Source organism: Colossoma macropomum, unplaced genomic scaffold, assembly GCF_904425465.1.
Source record: "Colossoma macropomum unplaced genomic scaffold, Colossoma_macropomum, whole genome shotgun sequence".
NCBI lineage: Eukaryota > Metazoa > Chordata > Actinopteri > Characiformes > Serrasalmidae > Colossoma > Colossoma macropomum.
In genome coordinates this window covers 16,779,975-16,802,319 of record NW_023494786.1, presented here as the reverse complement: position 1 = coordinate 16,802,319, position 22,345 = coordinate 16,779,975, and the positions used below count along the sequence as shown (strand labels likewise).

Below are 22,345 nucleotides of genomic sequence, written 5' to 3'. Positions count from 1 at the left end.
AAGTTCCAAAGAGCTTACAGAGAGGCTATTTTTCTCCGCGCCCGTCTCCTTTTTGATTAAGAGGATGTGTAAATAAGGCCGCAAACTCCCATCAATGCATGCCAATCTATTTATTGACTCTTAAGGATCATTCTCACCGTTCCCCGTGGACTTCTCTCCTCAGTGCTGGAGAACAGAGCCTCGCCCATCGCGCACACACCAGTGCAGCAGAGAGGCCGACTGGCTGTCTGGCAGGGTAAAAAATGAAGTCCACTGACAGATTTTCTTGTGCTACTTTCTGGGCTCATTATTAATGGATGAGGATGTGAGCCCATTTATCAGAGTAAGGAGAGATTAATTGACACTGGCTTTTTGATTTTATTGTGTCACTTGATGTCTCTGGATATCACTATATATTTCTCTCCTGCAGAAATTTGTCTGTGTGATGTAAGAGTTTATCAGGCGAAGCAGCCGAACTGTTGCACGTGTGTGTGTGTGTCTATACATATATATAGATACACACAAACACACACACACACACACACACACATACATACGTACATACATACATATGTGGTCACATGCATTAAGGCATTCATAACCATGTCCATTATGCTAGAAAAATACTGCTATGTCAGCTCCCTGCTGTAATAGGCTCTCTTCTGGGATGCACAGAGGGCTGTGAGGTCATCAGTTAGACCCAACTACATCAGCATCTGCAGACTGTGCTTACAGATACCTAGTTTATCCTCCAATCCTGACAAATCTATGTACAGAACTGTATTGTAGCCTTAAGTCACATGTAAGAAAAGCAAGTCTTGAACAAGTCTTACAGTTCTTTTAAAGGGCTTTTATCATGCAAAATTGAATTGTCCTCACTAAAAATAAGAAACTGATTTAGTGTGTAAACATTTTCAACGTTTCAAAATGTACCTTCACCTTCCATTCATATATGTATATAAAGCTGCAAAAACAGCCTGTTTTAAATTCACTTTTTTGTGATGTCACAAAAAACAGCACATTTACATATATCCACCTGTGCAGCCTAACACAGTTTAGAACAGTTTAGCCCTGTCCATTCACAGTGAAGTTGAGTTTTTCGAACTGGACTGCTGTTTAAAATAGGCATAATGTAGAGCAGCTAGTCAGAACAGAGGTCATTTACCTGTATCAGTCTAAAAGACAGTAACAAAAACCGCAGTTCACATATAATGCAAAACTGGATTTCCTCACTTTTTGTCAACTAAAAGACTGATTTAGCATGTAAACACTGTTTCAAAATGCACCATTCACTCTGTTTCATATAGTCCATGAGAATTAAGTTAAAATAGCCTGTTTTGAATTTGCTGTTCTGTGATGTCATCAAAAAACAGCATGTTTACATCATTAATCCGCCTATTCACCCTGCTACGGTTTAGCCCTGCTTATTCACATTGAAGTTGAGTGTTTCATAGCAGTGGGCTGCTTTTTAAGCGAATCACAATTTAGGGCAATCAAGCAGAACAGAGGTCATTTATATAAGGGCACACTAACAAAAACAGCAGTAACTGAAAAAGAATGACAATAAGCAATATTTCATTCCATCCCAGCTGTAATGTAGACTTTATTTGCGTGAAGAATAAATCAAGTTTTACAGCATGCATTTCCTTTTGTTTTTGTAATCACTGAGGGTGGAGTGAGAAGTAACAGTAGAAGCTGAAGAGACATTTTTTTTTAACCATTTTTGGTGGAATTTAGTGTCGGTGACATTAAGTGCTAGATAACAGTTTGTGTGCTGACAGTTGCTGATAATTAACACTTTATTTGTGACTTTGCAGTTATTTTTTAGTTAAAAATGAAATAGATGGCTAAGATGTTGGTAATTTCCACTGCATACATTTGTGTACCTAGGTTTGCATGTGTTCTTTGTGAGAAAGGCCGTGAGCGCTCAGGTGGAAAAGACGGGCTTTTTCCGTGTTTAATATGCAACATGCAATCTACGTCCCATCTCTCATCTGGAAAGGATACGCTGCATTGGTAATAATATCTGATTTGGTTGTGTACCTCTTCCCTTCAAATACATCGAACTGCTCCAGGCACCCTCAGCTGTTTAAGCAAAGGTCACTGGAAGACTCATTGATTTAGCATTTTAATTTTATTTGTGCTGGGCTCCGAGGGGGACTGGCATTAAGCGTGGTGGAGCCTCTTTGTTTTGTAAGAGGCTGTGAATGCCTGGGTGTCTGTGGAGACCAGGCCTGCCTTGCTCTCTGCCTAATAAGTGTGAGATGCCGCCCAGACGCCTCCGTAATAGCCACTAACACTTATTATCCTGCCTGAGATTGGAAATCCATGTGTTGTCATTGAGGGATCTCAAAAAAAAAGAAAGTTAAAGAAGGGAAAAATAGAGTTGAGAAAAAAAAGACCTCCCTATCAAATACACACTTAAAGGAAGATGTGTACGCTTTTTTTTTTTACCTTGTTTCACAAGCACACTGGTTAGGTAGGTACAGCAGAAATAGTTTCACAAGATCATAACAGCTTGTTTGATTTTGCTTTGGGGTCTCTAAATGAACAGAAAGCATACTTTGGCAGGTTGACACATTAAAACCCAAGCTGGTGCCGAAGCAGACTGTTTTACAGTGTTATGTCCCCTCTCCTTCATCTGACTTTGAAGGGACTGCATGTCGGCTCTCTCCTTATAAGATCCTGTTAACTGCCATGCTAGTCAGGCTTATCATTAAGCAGCCTGGAGCGACTTTGATTTGCTGCCTCCTCCAATGGCAGGCCGGGAGCTCACTCTGCCGATACTGCCCTGAACTCTGACACAGACGGCCGGCCAGATCGTTACCTGATCCCTCTCACCAAGGTTTTAGACCATGTGAGCTCACTAACTAAGACAGAGCATGGCGGTAATTGTTCTGAGAAGCTCTTAGGAAATTTGGAATAAGCTCACATGAGCTCTGATGGGTTTGTCCTGTTTAACCCTTAGAAGTTATTGCTCATGATAACAAAGGCGTGTTGGGAGTTCATATGAATTATTCTTCTGTGTTAAGGTCCAACTACAATACTATGTAAAAGTCAGACAGCACTCTCTATGTAATGTCCGGTCTAAGCAGCCATTCATTTTTCAGCATCAGGAAAAAAACAAACAAACATATATTTAACAGAAAATTATGCAGATGCCCTAAGAACTAAATACAATATCAGATTATTCAGTAGTTTGCATGTCTTCCTTTATTCAGCTTCCATTCTTCCATTCTGAGAGTCTTGCTTTCAGTTTTTCAAAGAAAAACCTCTAAAGTTCAGTCTTTGAAGTTGGGTGCATTTTCTGCTTCTCACAATCCAAATAATCCCACACACATTCCGTGATGTTGGTCTGGACTCTTGAGTGTTCAGTCTGTTGTTTTGGCAACCTCAGTAACTTCTTTCTTAGAATTGCAAATTGTCTTATTTTTTGTTTGTCATTTCCTTTTCTCAGTAATGGCTTTTTGACAGCTAGCAGACTTAGCATAGCATCGAGTTGCTTCTTTGTCTTAAAATCTTTTTTTGATTTTCAGTTTTGGAAGCTCCTGTTTTTTCACTTATTCTCTTTTGACTTTCACCTTCCTTAAGCAGGTGGAATATCTTTTATCTAATCTCAGAAATATCTTCTGACACATGAATAATTTGTACATAATGGCCATTTTGACTGGACCTAAATAAATAAAAGGGTGGTCTCTGACTTTTGCTCAGTACTGTATTTTGACAGATATGGCAGTCATACCAGTAATGAAATGGGGTGTGTGCTATTTGTTCACTCGTCTTTCAGTATAGATTATTTTATATTACATATTTCAGAGCTGAAGCATACAAATGGCTCTAATTTTCCTTGTTGCGTGTGTGATCTTGGTTGTGTTTGTGCTGTGTGTGAGCTGTGGGAGTATTCTGTGGGGGTACAGGTACATGGGCTCCCGGCAGCCCCCCCACCCCGCTCTTGCAGCCTCCCTCCTGCCTGCTGAGAAATTGCTCCTGACAGCTGATTTGTTGGTTGTCAGAAGTGGTCGCTGTGCGGCTGATAAGGGTGCGGAGGCCTGAGATGGAAAACTAACTGCTTCTCATGATTTCAAAGGCGGGCCCATCACGGCACAGCCCCGTAGACACATGTAAATGCCTCCCAGCAGAAAAGGGACGTTTTCCCCTGCGCTGGTTTTACTCTCGTGTGACTTCAGCTTGAGAATTGTTAATTTTGGGTGGAAGACACATGGAATACAGTCTTTCATTAAACTGTTTTTGAACTTATTTCATCCATCATTTTTGGGAGCATTTGGTTATTCCAGCAATGTCTGCATTCTTAGCGAGTGCCGTCGATTCCTTTTAACAGAGAACAAATAAAGAAGAAAGGGAAAAGTCAAGGCCATAAGGCAGGATAATCAGCCCCGGAGAGAGTGCGACTGGAGCTGCAGATAGGAAACAGTGACATCTTTTCTGATTAGCTGACGCAGCAGGCCGTCTCCGCAGTGTTTAAGGGTATAAAAGCAGTGGATGTGGAAATGGCCCCAGGCCGGCTGGGCCTCAGACAGGCAGATCTGTCAAACAGAGCGGGTGAGCGTGGAAGAGAGACACAGGGAGAGAGAGAAAGAGAGAGAGAGAGAGGGAGAGATATGGAGGCATCATAGAGCCTTTACCTCTGGCCCACATCCCCTGTCACCCCAAGGGCTTGCCAGGACAGGTGGAGCAAGAGGAGGAGGAGGGAACAGGACAAATCCAAGGGTTATATATCTGAGCCAGGAGTGCATAGTGGGACCCAATCCAGCCTCCAGCTGAGCGTCAGCCCCAGGCAGCAACAGGATGCCCTAATGGGCTCATACAGGAAGCCATCGCGAGAGGAGAGGTCACTGAGTAATTGGCTGCAAATTCCGCTCCAGCATCCGCCCATGAGAACGCAGGCCAGCAGCTCCAATAACTCACATTATCTTTGGGATGGCAGCTGTGGTTAGAGACACTACCTCACCCTGGGGGGAAGGTGGTGGGGTTAGGGGTGGGAGGGGGTCTATCTCATTCAAAGTGGAATTTGCACGAGCGACAAATTAAGGTAATGACCGTGAATCACCTTCTGGTCCAGACATACAATAACTGACCTCAATTAACCTTTGCTGTGCCCCAACATCACGGGCTTGTATAGTTACAGTGTGACTCATGGCATGGATACTGCTGCATAACTACAGTAGTCTTGCAAGCCAGAATTCTGATTATTGTCAGAGAGTCTGGGGGATATTGTTGCTCAACATGGTCACAAACTGCCTACTTTCAAAAAGGGCCCATTTGACTCACATGCAAACTGACCAATCATAGACCTCTGTTTTTGCTTGAAACATAGGAGCAAATAGTGCTACAACAAAAACACACACACATGAAACAAAGTGGTATGGTAGGATAATTGACAGGACGATAATTTATTTACTACTAACTCTTTTGAGGAAAAAACTCATTTGAAGACATGATGTATTTACTTTTTTAGATTTTATTTTTATTATAACTGAAACCTGTGCATAGAAGTGCGTTCAGTCAGCTACGTTGCTTGAGAATCAGAATGTCACTAAAAATTTAGATACTTGTGGCCATCCTGGAGTACAGTATACAGTGCAGTCTTAGGTCAAAACATTTGTTTAGAAGTATTTGTCTCAGCAGTAAGCATATTTTGCCAGTAAAAACACTATAAAGCATTCAAGTAAATACAAATAAACATAATGTTTTTAAAGAAGTTATTGATATCTGGGTTAGAAGAAACAGTTATAACAACGCAGTTTCTCAGTGCACTCCAGACATTGCATGGATTTTAAAATTCCATCATCAGCACTCTAATGTAATGTAATGTAATGAAGGATTCTTTACCTAAACTAAATATTGTATAGTAACTGTAAATATTGGGCTTACTGCCCAGATAAATGTCATCATGTATCGGTTTCAGGTGGCCTAAGACTTCCCCACAGTACGGTATATCAGACAGTCTGTGTACCTCTGTGGGCAGAGCGTCTAAGGCTAATACTAGGGCTACAGTGATTTCCTAACGCTTCCACAGTATGCTATTCACCTTTGGCAAATTTCAGTGTTTACCCTAAAGTAGACAGATTTGTAACGGGCTTGATGGTACTGGGTTATGAAGTCAAGGAGCACATACAGCAGTGAATGTTCTCCTCCCCAAACAAAGACCACTGTACTTATAATCACTCGGAGGTCATGTGGGGTCACAGCGAGGGCTGGCAGTTTGTTTATCTGTCGCTCTCTTATCGGCCCTCGCGCTCTTTTTATCTGCTTTTATCACAGCGGGCATGAAGAGGGCTCCGCTGCTTCCTCTTTCAGGCTCTCTGTCGACTACGCTGACCCGTTGACCCTCAGGGCTTATCTCTCACTTTCTTAAAAGCCCAGAAGCCGTGTCTGAATGCAGTGGGGTGCCAGAGTTGGGTTACCAGGCTCTTCTGCTTCTCTCAGCCTTCTCTTGCTTTGTCTCTGTTTGTTGAGAGCTTGTACTGATTAACCTACAAGAGAGGCTCTGCCTGAGCCAGAATGTAACTGATGGGCTTGTGGGTTTGTGTCTGGGTTAGTGTGTTTGTAACTGTGTGTTTGTTTGAAATATACAGTACTGAGCAAAATGTATTTGCTGATTTCCAGTCAAAATGGCCACTGGGCACAGGTTATTCAGTTTTCAGGAGAAATTTCTGAAGGGAGTAGATGTAAGAAAATCACTTCCATATGGAAGGGTGAGGTCAAAGGAAAAGAAGTGGGGAAAAAACACTTATTTCCAAAATCAGAGTTTCAAAAAATGATTGAAAGATGGAAAATGGGACTCCTAACAACCGTGCAAGACTTGATAGATCACCAAAACTGTCACCACCAGATAAACACTACTTCATCTTCAAATAGCATTCATCTATGAGAGATTCATTCATCTATCAAGCTCCAGTCTTACTTCAGATCAGAAAAAGTCTGCAGGTGCTTCTGTCCATTCTACCACTGTGAGAAGACAACTCAGAAGCAGAAAATGCAACCGACTTCTAAGACTGAACTTTGCACTGTTAGAAATAAATATACTGTGCAGGTACATTTCTCGTTCATCAAGGTACAAACAATGTAAATGTACCTTCGAAGGTACAACAGTGGTTTTAAGGTCCAATTATGCACCTTAAATATGTTTTTCCCATGTTCCCAGTACATTTTCAGAACCTAATGTTTTAAAACAGAACAATTAAATAAAAAGCCTGGAGACAAGACGGAGTGTGTGGCATCGACTTATAAAATATAATTTTAATGGATTATAGTACAATTGTGTTCCCTGACTAAAAGTACTGAGATCTGCCCTTGAGGGTCCCACCCCAGTGACAGTTACGTACCTTTTTTTCTGAGAGTGTGGAGGTGTGGAGAAATATCATATTTCTTTGGAAAACAACTGAACGCGTGTTTCCTTAAAAGAAATGATGCTGTAATAAAGACAAAGGGTGGACACACTAATACTGAGAATGTTAATATGTTATGTAGTTGTTGAGGCTTCTGTGTAATTTTCTGTTAAATATATGTCTCTTGCTTTTTTCCTTAACGCAGAAAAATGAAAATATGCACTTAATGGCAATTTTGCCTGGAAATCTTTGAGTTTTTTGCAGTTTTGTACTGTGTATTTGTCATTCCCTTATTTAGGAAGGAATTGGAAAAAAGAAAATCAAACGTGTTAAAATCCATTAATAAAACAAGAGAATGGCACTATACAGTTAATGCAGTTAATATACACTTTTTGTTGCTGTTGACAGACTGTCTATAATAGGTCTGAATTTGTATTTTTTTATATATGCAGTTGTACTTGTAAATAAAAATATATTGTGACATAGTTTATCACAATAACAGTAACATATCACCATATTGCCCCCTCATGTATGGGTTTGTGTATTTGTAACTGTATCTGTATCTGGGTTTTTGAATGGCCTGTATGAGTCCTATTCCAAGTTGTAGAGTTTTTCAGATGACTGGCTCACTCTCAATAGATTTGAAATCTCTTTTGTTATTCACTAGATCCATTTCTTACTCACCGGAATAGTGGGATTTGTGCCAGCATTTTCAATATGGTTGAAAAACTTCTTAGCTGAGACACTTAGGAGTATGGAAAATAGTGTGTCATGCATTGAAACACCAGCAAAGAAACACCAAATATTTAGTAATGGGATTCAGATGCAGGGCTGGCTCTATGAATCTCATTAAACAGGCTTTGAGCTTCCTCCCTCTCGGAGGAACAGACTCATAGCTATTTTAATAATGCCCAGGTCTTCATCACTTTAACAGCAAAAGAGCCCCTGCGCTGCACTAGATACATAATTTGCACGTCATTAGGAGCCAATAAAGTGTAGATTGCTGCATGACTCAATGACTCATTTATGTCTGCACCATGCAATATTAGCAATCAACAGATATTTGTTGCTTTTCCTGTTCATTTAACTGCTTCTGTGTTAGTTCACTTCAGTCATGTGCTTCTTTTTCTCTCTCTCTCTCTCTCTCTCTCTCTTTTTCTCCTCTCTTCCCATCTCTCCTTCCCTTTTTGTCTTTCTTCTTCCTGTTTCTCTTTTCTTTTTCTTTTCCTCTCTGCAGGATTTGGCTTTGTAACTTTCGAGAATGAGGATGTGGTGGAGAAAGTCTGTGAGATTCATTTTCACGAAATCAATAATAAAATGGTAAGTCAGTTTTCACCTCAATTTTTCAGTCCGGGGGCAGGATTAATATTTAATGGCAGAAGCCGAGGTGGTCCTTATAATGACCGGAGAGCAGCTGGGGTGGCCCAGAAGCAGGTGAAGCAGGGAGTCTTCCCCATTCACCGACATCCTGGGTGTGGGCCTTGCCATGTTATTGCTGTGCACTGGCCACAAAGCATGAAATTGTGTCTTGGAGCCCTGTCCAGCAGACTGGGCGAAGCAACCTGTCCGTGCCTTCAGTCGCAATTCCCTCAGCCAAGGAGGGCTGCAAGAGGAGCTGGCATTCATTTTGGGGGTCTTGTTAAAAGTGTATGATGGAAAGATTGTGAAGAGATTTAAAAATCATAGCCTTGGTGGTGCTAGCAGTGTGCTACCTGACACCCTGCTTACTGTTTTATACTTTCTACTGAATTTTTTATTCAATTTTTTCAATGTCTTGCCTGGGGTTTTTAGAACGAAGGTGCATGAGGGACAAGGTTGCGACCCTGAGGCTAAGACAGTAAGGACACTGTTTTGACTAGCAAAGCACTCCCTCGGCCTGCACTGTGTAGCATTAAATGCAGCACAAGGATAAGCACTTCTTTCCCGTTCCACTTTATCACCAACCAGCAGAATTGCTGATGAAGGCCAGCACAGAAGTCCTTCAAGTCTAAAGCACTTATGGGCCTCAGATATCGCTAGTCAAGTTTGTCATAGCAACTGACTTGCAGATGAAGTCTAAGAGCGCTAAGAAAAGGAACTATCGCTGGCTTTTGTTAAGCAATGCGTCTCGGCATTTCTGACGAAACAGGGTGACACATGGAAACTGGCCTGTTCTGGATACTGCCTGAAACTCCAACAGACATGCTACTAGCACGCTATTGATTTTTATATAATATTGCATCAAATGCTCTCATTGTTCAGGGAGCACCAAGCTCTTTTTTTGGGGGGGGAGGGTTCTTTCGATCTCTCTATGCAGGACACTGGCTGTCCATTGACTGCCAGCATTAAATTGGGCCATGGGGGGATTGCATGCATCGTTAGGACCAGTAGGGGAGGTTAAGGAGAAAAAGAATGTGGTTGGGGGAGGTAAGCCAAAAGATTCAACTGCTACGTCCATTATTGGCTTCCTTCCCCCTAAAAATGACAACTATGTTGTGTTCTTACTGTTCAGGTTTGACAATACTTGGTGAAGAATGGAAGATATGGAACGAATAATGTGGTCAAGGAGCTTTTTTTTTCTTTGGAAGCAATGCTGAAGCAGATCCCACTGTTTCTCTCTGTTTTTCTCTTTTCCTAGCAATATCAAATGCTGTCGTCGAGTTGCTTTTGCCAAAAAGATCAAAGTGGTCTCTGAAGCATCATCTGCTCATAAGCTCTGTGTGGATATTTGACTTGCTAATTCATCCATGGTAATATTGTTATTATGTTGAATATTTTGTAAAACGGCAGTAATGATCTCCCTCTGCTAGCGGAATCGCCAGCTCAATGCGTGCATTGCCTCGTTGGTCTGCAGCCATCTTCAGAAGCACCATCTGTGACCCTTTAGCCCTGGGCTTTGGGAGAGTGGAGGAGCTCTTTTTAGAGAGCCTCTGATGACCCAGAGAGGCCACTCAAAAGCTGCCAGGGCTCTGGAGGGCCTTAAATGGCTCTGAATGGTTCCAGGCCCTGGAAAAGATGGAGCATCCCAGACCCCAGTCCTGCTGATCACTTTGTTTGATATCTGGCCTGGATGCGCATGCCACTATTAAACATTCAAGAGATACCTCTTCTGCTCTGGATGCTAGAGCAGAAGAGGCCTTGACCTGCTCCAGTTAAGCCCTCTTCCCCCTTTCCTGTGTTTACTCTGACCTGGACGTAGGTGAGAGAGAATAAACAGACCAGAAAGTTCAACTGAGCCAGTGTATCATTTATCAATTCCTAAGCCCTTGGCTGGCAAACATGTGCCATAATTATATGCGATTTATTTCTTGCTTTGGAGCCCATTAAAGAAAGCAGAGAAATTCTGTCAAAAGTGAGGATGCTAACCTTTCAGTCCATACCATGTTTGCATTCCTAAGTAGAAGGGGAGTTAAGTTAGGGCTAAGTTAGGCTAAGAAAATATATATATTTTTGTCCCTGCTTGACATCAGAACAAACAGATAAATGTCACAAAAACAGGCTTGAAGTTGTCCATACTGAATGTAAATCTATAGTAAATGTGATTCATTCTATGAAATTATCTCTCACTTTGTAATTATGTATGTAGGTACATAATTACATTTGAATAGTATAGTAAAACATAAGGACGGTAAACATCTAAAGGCTACTGCACACCAGTCAAGAAGCGCTGTGCAGTGTCACAGAGTAGCTAAGACTTAGCACTGCCATAACATATAGGGAGTGTTGCAGTGACCGCACCATTAGGCAGTCTACATGTGTTGTCTTCTGGATGCGTCCAGTGTGTGTTAGTCTTCAGTTATAGTTTTGGTCATCGCTACGTCTGCTGCAACATGCCTACTCGCATCCTACAGTGGTGCTGTAGTGGAGCCTAGAGAGTAGTCTCTAGGGTGAGATTTCACTTTGAAGACTATGAAAAAACATTTCTAGTGATGCCTGATATACAAGGTGGGAGGAGCTTAGGGTAGTCAGAATGAGCTGTTTGAAAAATTGTGCGGGTTTTTTTACCCGAAAGCTGGTGAATGCAGAAGTAAGGCCCATAGCTAATGTTACTGCTGGGAAATTATCATAATTCTAGAGAGAAAGGATTACTCAAAAGACAGAGATAACCTGTCAGATGAGGAGGACAACAACATAAGGCCAAAAAAACAGAAGCCTGGAGAGGCCATGAGGTAGTTATAATTTTCTGGATTGTAAAGTTATCTTGAGATAACAAATTAACCATCTTGTAATCTCAAGACAACATAGTTGTTATCTTGAGATAAAGAGTTAACTATCTTGTGATCTCAAGATAACATTCCAGAAAATTATAGCAAAGCTCATGGGCTCTCAGGACTTCTGTAGCGGAGGGATACAATGCTATGTTACGAAATGCTGCATAACTTAACAAATAACATAGAAACTGTAGGTTTAACTTATTAACCTCCTTAGTTTTTGTTCATTAACCTTAGTGAATTATCCAGTTATTGTGATGCTAATACATAAGTTATGTAAGTTATAAAAGTGAGGACCTGAAGTCTGGACACACCAGAAGCTGTTAAAAGTTTAAGGAGCTAAAAATCACAGTTTGAATACTCAACAAAGCAACTCCTCAGACTATTTCACAAACACATTAAGTTACACGGTGGAACTAATTTGTGGTAAAAGGTTGCAGTGTTGTTTGCAATCATAGAGAAAACAGAGGTGGATGGGAGGCACTATGAGTAGAGCAGAATGAAATAGCCATTTTTTTCCTCCATCCTTCAGCAGCACATTCTATGCTCATAATATCCTCCGCTCTCAGCTTTGTGCTGAAGTGCATACTTCTCGTTCCACATATTTCCTCTGCAGTCACACATTCCTGGCACTCTTCTTGCTTTGTCCTTCTCCACTCTCCTGCTTTAGTGGCTGTCAGGAGGTTAACAGCATCAGCGCTGCCTGACTGGACTCGATGAGTGCTTCACCTGCTCTTATTCAGACAGCTGCAGAACAGCTGGGCGGCGGGGACACCGTCCCTGTGATGCATCTATTGGAAAATGCCGCCAGTGAGACGAGGCACTGGAGCTGAAGGAGAGGTTTCATGGCCAGTTATGTGACCACAGACCACCCCGTGTGAGTGTGTGTGCGCACTGTGGAGGGGGGGCGTTCAATAGCAGGCTAATTTTAGCCCAACCCCACAACTCAGGAAGTGTTATTTATAGTCTGATGGCTCTTTGACACCATGGAAGAAGTGACTGCATCCTGACCTGGAATAAACTGTCTTTCTGCGGGTCCTCATGGCCACATGATTATAGTATCCTCTCTCTGTCTCTGTCTCTGTCTCTGTCTCTGTCTCTCTCTCTCTCTCTCTCTCTCTCTCTCTCTCTCGCCTTGTGTTACCTCTTTCCCTTGTGTTGTTCCTCTCTCTCTTTCACTTTCTGCACTCTTTCTTTCTTTTTCTTTCTTTCTTTCTCTCTTCCTTCCTTCCTTGTTCTCTCTCTCTCTGTCTTGTTTTCTCTCTCTGACATTCTCCCCTTCCTCTCTCTCTCCCTCTCTTTGTAGAGTCTTTCCCTTTCTCATGTAGTCTGTTTCTCTCTACTCTATCTGTCTTTTTGTTCTCCCCATCTTTTTCTTTCCCTTGTGTTGTTCCTCTATCACTCTTTCCCTTTCTTTCTTTCTTTCTTTCTTTCTTTCTGTCTCTAATTCTCTCCCTTTCTCTCCCTCTTGCTGTTTTTTACTCTCATGCTCTTTTCCTCTCTCTCTCCTCTCTTACTCTCTATCTCTCTCTATCTCTCTCTTTCTCTCTCTTTCTCTCTGTGCTCTATGTGTCTCTTTTTCTCATGTTGTCTCTTTTTTCTTTTTCTCTTTCCTTTGTTGTTCCTCTTTCTCACTTTCTCTGCTCTCTTTTTTCTTTCTCTCTCTTTCTCGCTATCTGTTGTGTTCTCTCTTTTCCTCTCTCTTTTCTCTCACTCTTTCCTTTGTCTCTCTTTCTCACTATTTTTATGCTCTCTCATTTCCCCTCTCTTTCGTTCTTTATCTCTTTTTCCTCTCCCTGTGACTCTCATTCTCTTTCTCATTCTCTTTATCTCATCTTTGAGCATAGTCTTCACCGCTTTCATCTTTTCCCCTCTATAACTGGGCTTTACTAAGTAATCTACTGCTCAGTCAGTATCCCCCACTGTGTGGAAAGAGCAGTGCTGCCCCATAGCTTTTCCGTGCCTGTGCTGGTGAGATGTGAATTCTGTCCTCGTGTCCTCTCCACCGATGCCCTTACCTCCTGCGGCCAGTGTGGAGATTGCCGCTCTCATTTCTTCCGCTGCTTCCTCTCAGCTTGCCCCGGCCTCAGAGCCTGCCCGCTGTCTGCCTGCCTGCCGCGGCTCAGCCCATTAGCATGTATGATAAGTGACAAGAGTGTCGGCCGGCCAATTTAGAGCCTGCCTCGCCATGCTGAGGCTTCAGCCTGCAATATCATTGGAAGATAATCTACAGCTGTGAGGAGGAACGGGGAGAGAAGTAGCAGTTTAAGATGTGAGAAAAAATATTCGCCTTATTCCTTTTCTTTCCTTTTTCACTTCCTTTCCGCCTGAAAAAGTCGAAGTGCCTTCCAGCGTTATTAGAAGCTTAGCTAGTTTGATTAATCTTATCCATTTCTGAAATTTCGTTGTACAGTGACTAATGTTGCATCAATACCAAAGCTATGTTACTTCGGTATTGATACCAAATTGATAGCTTAAGCGACAAATGAATAGCCTAAAGAGACTGATAAAATGAAACGGCTCATTTAGCCTCATACATTTTTAATAGAACTGTATAAGAGTTTGCAGTTACTTAAAATATGACAGCAGAATGCTATATTTCCAATGAATTTTGGGGTTATGGTTTTAGCATTTCAACATTACAAACTATTCAACAATTCAACATGAGTTGTTTTCCTTTCCTGGGTGCAAAAGGGTAAAATGGAATCAAACCAGAATTTGAATACAGAAAAGCACCTTTCGGGTAACATTGCGTCATAGAAAATTGCAACAAGTCAGTGAAACAGGGCTGCAAAGTGAGACAGTTTTGCTCATGATTGCCATTAAGTTAGTATATTGTATTTAACACCAGTGCTTGAATGTAAACACATTGTTAAGGACGTGGCTGAGAAGGTAGTGGTAGCATGTTTGCATCGCTAATTATGCTAACTTGTAAACTTATGTTATCTAGTTTTAGAAACACATAGAAAAAAAGATATTTCTATGTGTTAACTCTACAAACAAACACATCTATTGAGGAGTAAAAACTAAACGCCCATGAATGCACTTCAGTATCCTGTGATGCGCTGTTTAGCTGTAGTGTTAGCACTTTAGCTCATCTGAAGGGGCAGTTACTCATGTGACACGAAAACGTGCAGTTACCAGTCCAGCACAGTTTAATGCTTTTTACTGCTCTAACACACCAGATAAACCTGGTGAATTAAATCAGATGTTTCACATCTCTGTTCTAAAGACTGCCACACACCAGGCAAGAGGCATTGAGTCATGTAGAAAATAATACAGAGTGCAGCTACGCCACATAGGAAGCTCATTTTACACTGTACTTGTATAGAGTTACCTATAGATTTACATTTTTTCAACATCGTTTCATAAATTAATCACGTTTAGTATCAGCTAACTAACTTTTCACAAACCAGTGAGTGAAAACGATGTCATTGGCTCAAAGTACCCTTTGAGCCAATGACACAATCAGACTGAGTTAGTCCCCAGAAGGTTTGAAGGTCCTACTGTTTATGTTAAAAAGTGTCTGTTACATGCCCTTTACAAGCAGATCTGTTGATTTGTGCCTTGTAATTCGCTCAGATCTTTTTTTAAATCCTTTATCTAATCTGCTGTTTATTGCCACTGCCATCTTTGGTGACGGTAGGTGTATTTACACACTCTGGCAGTGGTGTCTTAAGAGTTGTTTGGAGCTAATGGAGGGTGATTGTGAAATTTGAAAGGATCACTGTAATTTAGCCGCTTGTAATGGAGCATGGTATTTCCAGAGTGCTCTCCGAGATCAGCAAATGTCAAAACAGAGAAAAGAGGGGCATTCAATGTATTCTGCCTTTAAATTGCAGGGAGTAAGAAAGGGAGAGATAAAGAGAGAGAGAGAGAGGGGAAAAAAAAAGGGTGAAAGCAAGAACAGAAGTGCAATATTCTCTTCATAACTGACCTTGCTAAAACAGCACATTGTGAGCGAATGATATCATAAAGATCACTGAGCTTTTACAGCTTCCTAACAGTAGCTGATGTTGCACATAAAAAACGAAGGCAATAAAAGACGTATTCTCTAACAGTCCTCCGTACCTGCTCGCCATGTGTGTGTGCGCGTCAGTTTGTTTGGTTGTACAAGCAGAGAAAAGCCCTGATTAAATGCTTGAGCCCTTTTGATTCAGATTTTTTCCCATCTGGATGTAGTTTTCACAGTTGCTCGTGTAATGTTCAGTTGAAACAGACATTCTGTTTGGGCGGCATAAATAGCCTCTGACAGGCTTTCTTTTTTCGTCTGCGAATATAGATTTCTGTGTCAGACGGAAGAGCTGTAAGTGTATCAATAATGTACGGGGAGCCCAAGTCTCCGATGTAATTTCATTCAAGTTGCGATGAATTATGCCACAGTGTTAAGCCGTGTGTTCTGCTGCCTCTGGGCAAAAGAGCAGGGGGTTGATTTTCTTCTTCTTTTTTTTTTCCCCTCCTCTCTCGTATCTGTTTTTATCTGCGGGAGCCACATAAGCAAGAGTGCACTGTGCTACACTTGACCCCTCTTAAACGAATGTAACATCTGTTCAGTCCAGGAAGTCATGATGAAGGAGAAGGCCGCTAAAATCACACCGCCTGTAAGAGCCAGAGATTAATATTAGCAGTAGGAACATCCGTTTCGACCTGAGGAGCTGTTGTATCTGCAGATGGTTCTTCAATTCTTAATGTCGAATGTAAGATGCTGCTTGTGCCACTTCATGTTAGACGTACTGCAGGAGGTTATTACACCTTCCAGCTTGTAATCTCGTGGGCTAGGTACAATGTGACTTGTACAACTATATTAAAATGTACGAGGTGCTGTTACACGTACAGAGGTGCTAAAAGCAATCGGGCGTCGAGCTTGAGGAGACCGAGGTAAAGGTGCACGATCAGCCGCCAGTATATTATTCAGAGATAAACGGGATTCGTTGAATTTTATTTCATGTATCAGTCCAATATTGAAGTTACAGTCGATAATTTAGTGCTAAGGCACGTGTAGCCACTAGTGGTGGATTCTTTTTAGCTAAGTCTAATGGATAGAATGGTAGATAACAACACAATATGAGACCTTGGGCTAGACTCCTAAATTTATGTTCACCTACTGTTGTATGTGGCTCTGAAAGTCTGCTAAATAATGTAAAATGTTTACATAAAATAATGTAACTGTTTACTATTAGAGATGATACCACTTGTGAAAATACCAATATTGACACTTTGAGTATCAGCCGATACAAAATGTTTTCTAAATTTCTCCACAAGTCAATTGTGAACATGTAAACAAAATCATTTAAAGTGGTTTGATGTGTAAATGCTCCGCTCTAGAGAAACTTACCATGTCAGAATTGTTCACAGTGGTACTCATAGGAACCAGACGTCTGAAGAGTTTAGTGCCTCTAAACACTACGGCACAGAAAGGTATTACATGCAGTGGTGATGAATACTCTGTCTAAAGCCCAAGACACTGCTCTGTGATTTTTGAGCTAAACTTTTAGACTACAGTGTACTTTTTAAAATCAGTGAAAGGTGGGGAGATGCGTGTAGGGTGTGGCAGAGGTGAAACAGTCCCCAAAGAAAGCTCAATTTTTTCAGATTTGCATCTGTTTTACCGTTTTTTAGCATTACATACAGACCCAGATATATGTGGGTTCATTAGTGGTATTAGATAGTAAGTATAAAGGTTAAATTTATGCATAGACATTGTGACCCCCTGGTTCCTATCACCAATACTGTGAAGAAATCTGAGTCTGTAAGTTTGTCTACACTGAACCGTTTCACACCAAACCACTGAATGACTGTTTACATCTCAGTGATTGAATTATATACATTTTGAGAAATGAGCATCTAAATGTAGGCTGTCATGCTCAGACTACACAAACACTCCTCTGCCTCACAGAAAGAACTACATGCGCTAACAACATCACATCACGTGATTGTGCTGTCTCAGACTAGATTTGTTACAAGATTGGTTTCTTTTTTCCCTCGGAAAAACAAGCAATGTTTAGGGGACACACAAACCAAAGATATAGAAAACAAACGCATCAGAGATAAACATTACAAAGCACAAGCAAAAACTACACAAAATAAAAAAAAATACCATTGAATAATCAGAGTTCTCTTCAAGTTTCCCTAGAGTTCTTGAATTCTCTGTCACCAATAGTTGACTGGTTGGCTTTGTTAAGCCTGTGAGATATGTGAGTCAGATTTTATAAGCTATTGCACACAGCTCTTTATGGATTGGACTGTTACAATTGCTTTAGCTGTGTATTTTCATTCGGTTAATACCAGTCTGGTCTGAATTTCATGTGAGTAGCTGTTTAATTAAAAAAAAAGAAAATGTTGACACGTTGGATACTTACTTATTTGTCTCACTGCACCTATACAGAACTTTATGAGCAAAAGTTATGGGGTGATTCAAAATTCTGGAAAACGTTTACTTATGTATTTATTTATTTATTTATCTTTCATCAAAGCAAATAAATTCAAAGAAAAAGGAGAATCTAAATCATCGCACAACAGACATAGATGAGGTGACAACGAAATGCTCAAATAAATTAGTTTGGAGCTGATTCACTGTAAAATCCATAAATGCAGTACTTTAGGACCGTCCCAGAAAATGTGCAGAAATGTGCCGGGTGCAGTTTTACAGATATTGCAGGGATTGTTGGAAATACGCTTTGTTTGGTATCTTCTATAAAGAGTTGCATATGCTCTTTTGCTCTTTAGATGTATATGATAAGTGATATCTAGATATATATATATATATATATATATATATATATATATATATATAATTGTTTTATATCAAAAACAAAAAGTCAAGTATTGGTGTTGGCCAAAACAGCATGTTAATTATTAGTCATTGATATTGTCCCAGAAATTGTATGTATGTGCATGTCTATGGTGCAGGGGTCATTATTATATCATTAGCCCCCATTATAAAGTCGTTCCTGTATAGTCAGGTGGTGGAGTCTTAGTAGAACTGCAGAACATTCAACACTCTTTGTTAATCTGATCTGATTTTATTTGCCTGTGAGTTCAGTTACATATCGATTTTCACCATAAAACGCACCTTACCTGTACAAGAACACAGACGCAGAATAGACGTATGAGGAGGTCTGGTCCATTTGCCTCTCCGTCTGTCTTTTCGAAACGCTCCACAGCTATTCTTCTGGAGGAAATGAGACTGATTTCTCAGACAGCGCTCCACAATATGTGGGCAGCTGCCAGGAATCCTAACTCCGTCATTGTGACAATCTCAGCCCAGCAGGGCCGGTGAAGGTGTCCTTCTTGCGCAGGTCTGCCTTTCTAGAAGGCATGTTTATTTATGGGGGTTGGTTAAGTGCCTTTCATGTCGGGCATTATTTGATCCCCCGGTTCTCAGGAGCGAGGCAGGCAGCTGGTGTGTTTTGCCGCGCTGCAATTCTCAGAGTAGAAAAGAGTCGGAATGAGTGAATCAGTCTTCTGAAGCGCTGCCTTTCTAGTTGCTCTGAGAAGTGTTTTTTTCTGTCTCGCTTGCTAAAAGAGGCAAATGTGCTTGAAGGAGCAAAATGTTGATGCCTCCCACTTTGGCGATTAAGGAGATTTATTTTATTTTATTTTATTTTCAGAATGGACTACTCAGTCTGAGCATTCCAGACTGCAAACTTTTTTGGAACTTTCAGATACATCTGTGTTTGGCTGCCTTGAAGAGGTTTGCTTGAGTACAGTAAACACAGTCAATTGCCAGCCAATTTAAGCCTGTTGTTGTTTCTGTTGTCAGCCTTCTTTTTCGTCTTCTGCTTCATCTTCCCTCTTTATCTTCATCTCCTTCTCTTTCTGTATCTTCTTCTCCTATTGCTTTTAATTTGTCAAGCTGATAGGCCCATGCGTCTAGTGCAGCCATTGGGTTTTCAAACTCAACACCTGTTATTTATCACACCCTGCAGAGCATTTCTGGGGTTTAATTAACTATATAATTAACTATGATTATTATTATTTGTTAATGAAGCAAAGGAGCAAATGTATCACTATTGCTAATACTGATATAATAAATACTTGTTAAAGTATTTTTGCTGACCCTGCCCTGTTTTTAAAAAAATAATTGCCTCCAGAGCAGGAAACAGGAGCTAAACATTTTCTGACGCTGAAGCACATCATATTAAACTAATTGCTATGAGTGATGGTGAGCCTTTTGATGTGTTTAGTGCAGATTTTGACATGTTCTGTTTAAAAAATAAAAGCTTAATGTAAAGTATTTGGTAGCCTACAGCACGAAACACTGTGTAGACTGTTGACTACTGGCACATATCTCTCTGTCTGAGGCTGAGACTAATGTTAGTTAACATTGTTAGCATTATCTGTGGTTATAGTGCCTCATGCTAATAGCTGAAATTAAAATTTAAATGAAGCTGACCTGAGCAATCAGAAGGGGTGCAAATGGTAAGATAATAGGTTTCATTTTAAGTCATACAAACGTGCCACTGTCAGTCAGTCAAAATAACTGACTGTGGTTGGATTTATCTAACGAGCTTAAATATTCCCTTCTTTTTCACTTGAGAAGAGTGTTGGTTCGCTAACTGTGTTAGACCAACCAATAAAATATTGCATGTTTAGGTTGGAATTCTTGTGGTGAGATTATAGTTATATTTTTTACTATTTCCAGAAGTGGTTTAATAGCTTCTGCAGTTTCATTTCCATGGCCTCATATCCATGTACCTCCATAGAAGCTCTTGTTCAACCCTGCCAATGCTGAACCCAAAGTTAAGCCCCTGTAATGTTCAACCCAAAGTTATGCTACAGCAAAACATGTACGTGTTGAAACCAAATCTTGTAGTCATCGTGTCTCTTTTGTCGAATCATAGATCCTGCAGAGATAATGTTGACACCTGTAGGTAGACTTCTGAATTTGAGATGCTTGGACTCCTTAATTGCCGCTTGCAGGTATATTTAAATGAAATCGTTTATGCATTAGGTGTCTTTGCAGTGCTGACCCAAATAAACAGTTCGAAACAGCACGTTGTTTTTCAGAAAGAGTTCCCTTGCGGTATCCTCTCACCTCCTCTCAAAGTCAAACAGATAGCCAGCAGTTTTAGTGCAAGTGACATCACTTGTCAGAAGGTCGCTTCGTTGGCAGCAGCAGATTAGCAGATTGGATCTAATCCATCCCTAACCAGCCAGCTAATAAGCTGTGTGTGTGAGAGTGTGTGTATGTGTGTTCTCTTGAACTGATCGATCCCCTGCTGTCCTGTCTCACACCTCGGTCTGTTCACTCCAGCCCGCTGCTGAGGACACAGCCTCTAATGGCCACATTTGTTCCATTACAGCACAGCTGCACTTGCACCCTTCATTTCCTGACAATTAGTGCTCTTACTGAACACTCCCTGCTCTCGCTTTCTGGCTGTTATCCTGTCTGCTTTTGAAATTTCTACATACTGTAGATATTTAGCTCCTCATGCTGATTTCCTGAGTCCCTTAGTTAATAGAGAGATGGAAGGCCAGGCATGGCTTAGTATTAGACATTAGGCTCCCACCCAGCAGCATTAGATATTAGTATGCGTGTGGTAGAGTCATGAAAGAGCATCTTTAGATGATTAGATGATTTGTAAGCAGAGAAAAAGGAAGTGCTCATGCTTATCATTCATGCCTACCATTCCAGTAGTTCTTTTACAAAAGTTTTGGTACCGTCTGGAGTCGTGTCAAACGTGTCCAAGAACCTGTACTTCACTCCAGATTGGAAAGGAGATCCAAAGAGGCAGGTCTTTCTCTTTTCAAGCCAAAAAGCACATTTTTCTACACTTGCCTCAGGCTCCTAAGGAATGTCAAAGCTAGCAACAGCAGAATGCTTTCTGTGTCTTGATCTGCCCATATCTCGCAACTTTTCTTCAACTGTAAACGTAGACTTTTATTAACGTGAACTGAAGTTGGTCAGTATCTATCACAGAAGCTCTTAGATTGGATTATGCCCTTTAATTCATGAGCATTGCTTTCTAGCTGAATTTCTGATGTTTTGTCGCTGAATGTATAATCAGTGTAACTGATCTATCAATGCTCCAACAACAAATGTGTTCTTTTGTAGCAACTATTGCTTTGTTGGACAAACTTTACTGAATGTCTGCAAAATTCCCGTTCAACAAAATAAGAACTTGTAGATCAGTTTTTGTCAAAACACCTATTAAGTGTTTGTTATTGATTTCAAATGATATTTATTTTGTATGCATGTGACAGCTCACTTTGTTAGGATTGACTGGGTGCTTTTTTTCTGTCATGCAGTTGAGCTAATGCTTAAATGGAAGCACATTCTGTATCACTTCCAGCCTTCCTCATTATAATTAGCTACAGAAACGTCCAGCTTAGTAGCATGGCACTTCAGTCTGGAAACTCAATGTTATGTAGCGACTCTTATAAAAAAAAAGCGCTAAATTTTGCTTAATGCCGAGTTCAGCTAGGTGAACTTTGACCCTGCAAAATTGGAAACCTTGAAAGTGTCAGCCAATAGAAAACAAGAAGGTGAGCTGTGACATGCTATACTAAACAGAGAAACAGCTTTTCAGTCAACGTAATGTTGCTTGTCACTGAAAAAACAAACTAGTTGCCCAGCTAACTTCAACCATTTACCGAATTAATAATTCCCTCGAAAACCACCTCATATCAGTACCACCTGTACTCACCTGACTTTTGCTCCACCCCCCACAAAGAAAATAGTGAGGCAGCAGTCCAGCTTTAAACAGCATGTCTTTATTACTGTGCCTTTAAGACTGATATATGTAAATGACCTCTGTACTGATTGGCTGCATTGTATTTTGCTTCATTCGAAACTTAGTCTGGGCTGAAACCCTCCATATGACT

At 40.8% G+C, this 22,345-nt stretch overlaps 1 protein-coding gene across 8 annotated transcripts in view; it reads left to right on the top strand.

The window, feature by feature from the left end:
* Window positions 1-22,345, top strand: part of msi2b (musashi RNA-binding protein 2b) — a 297,108-nt gene that overhangs the window by 208,170 nt on the left and 66,593 nt on the right. For all 8 annotated transcript variants that reach the window (XM_036562375.1, XM_036562390.1, XM_036562398.1 and 5 more), the window contains exon 8: window positions 8,566-8,648. In XM_036562375.1, coding sequence (XP_036418268.1) covers window positions 8,566-8,648 — 83 coding nt within the window. The remainder of the gene's footprint in view (window positions 1-8,565; window positions 8,649-22,345) is intronic.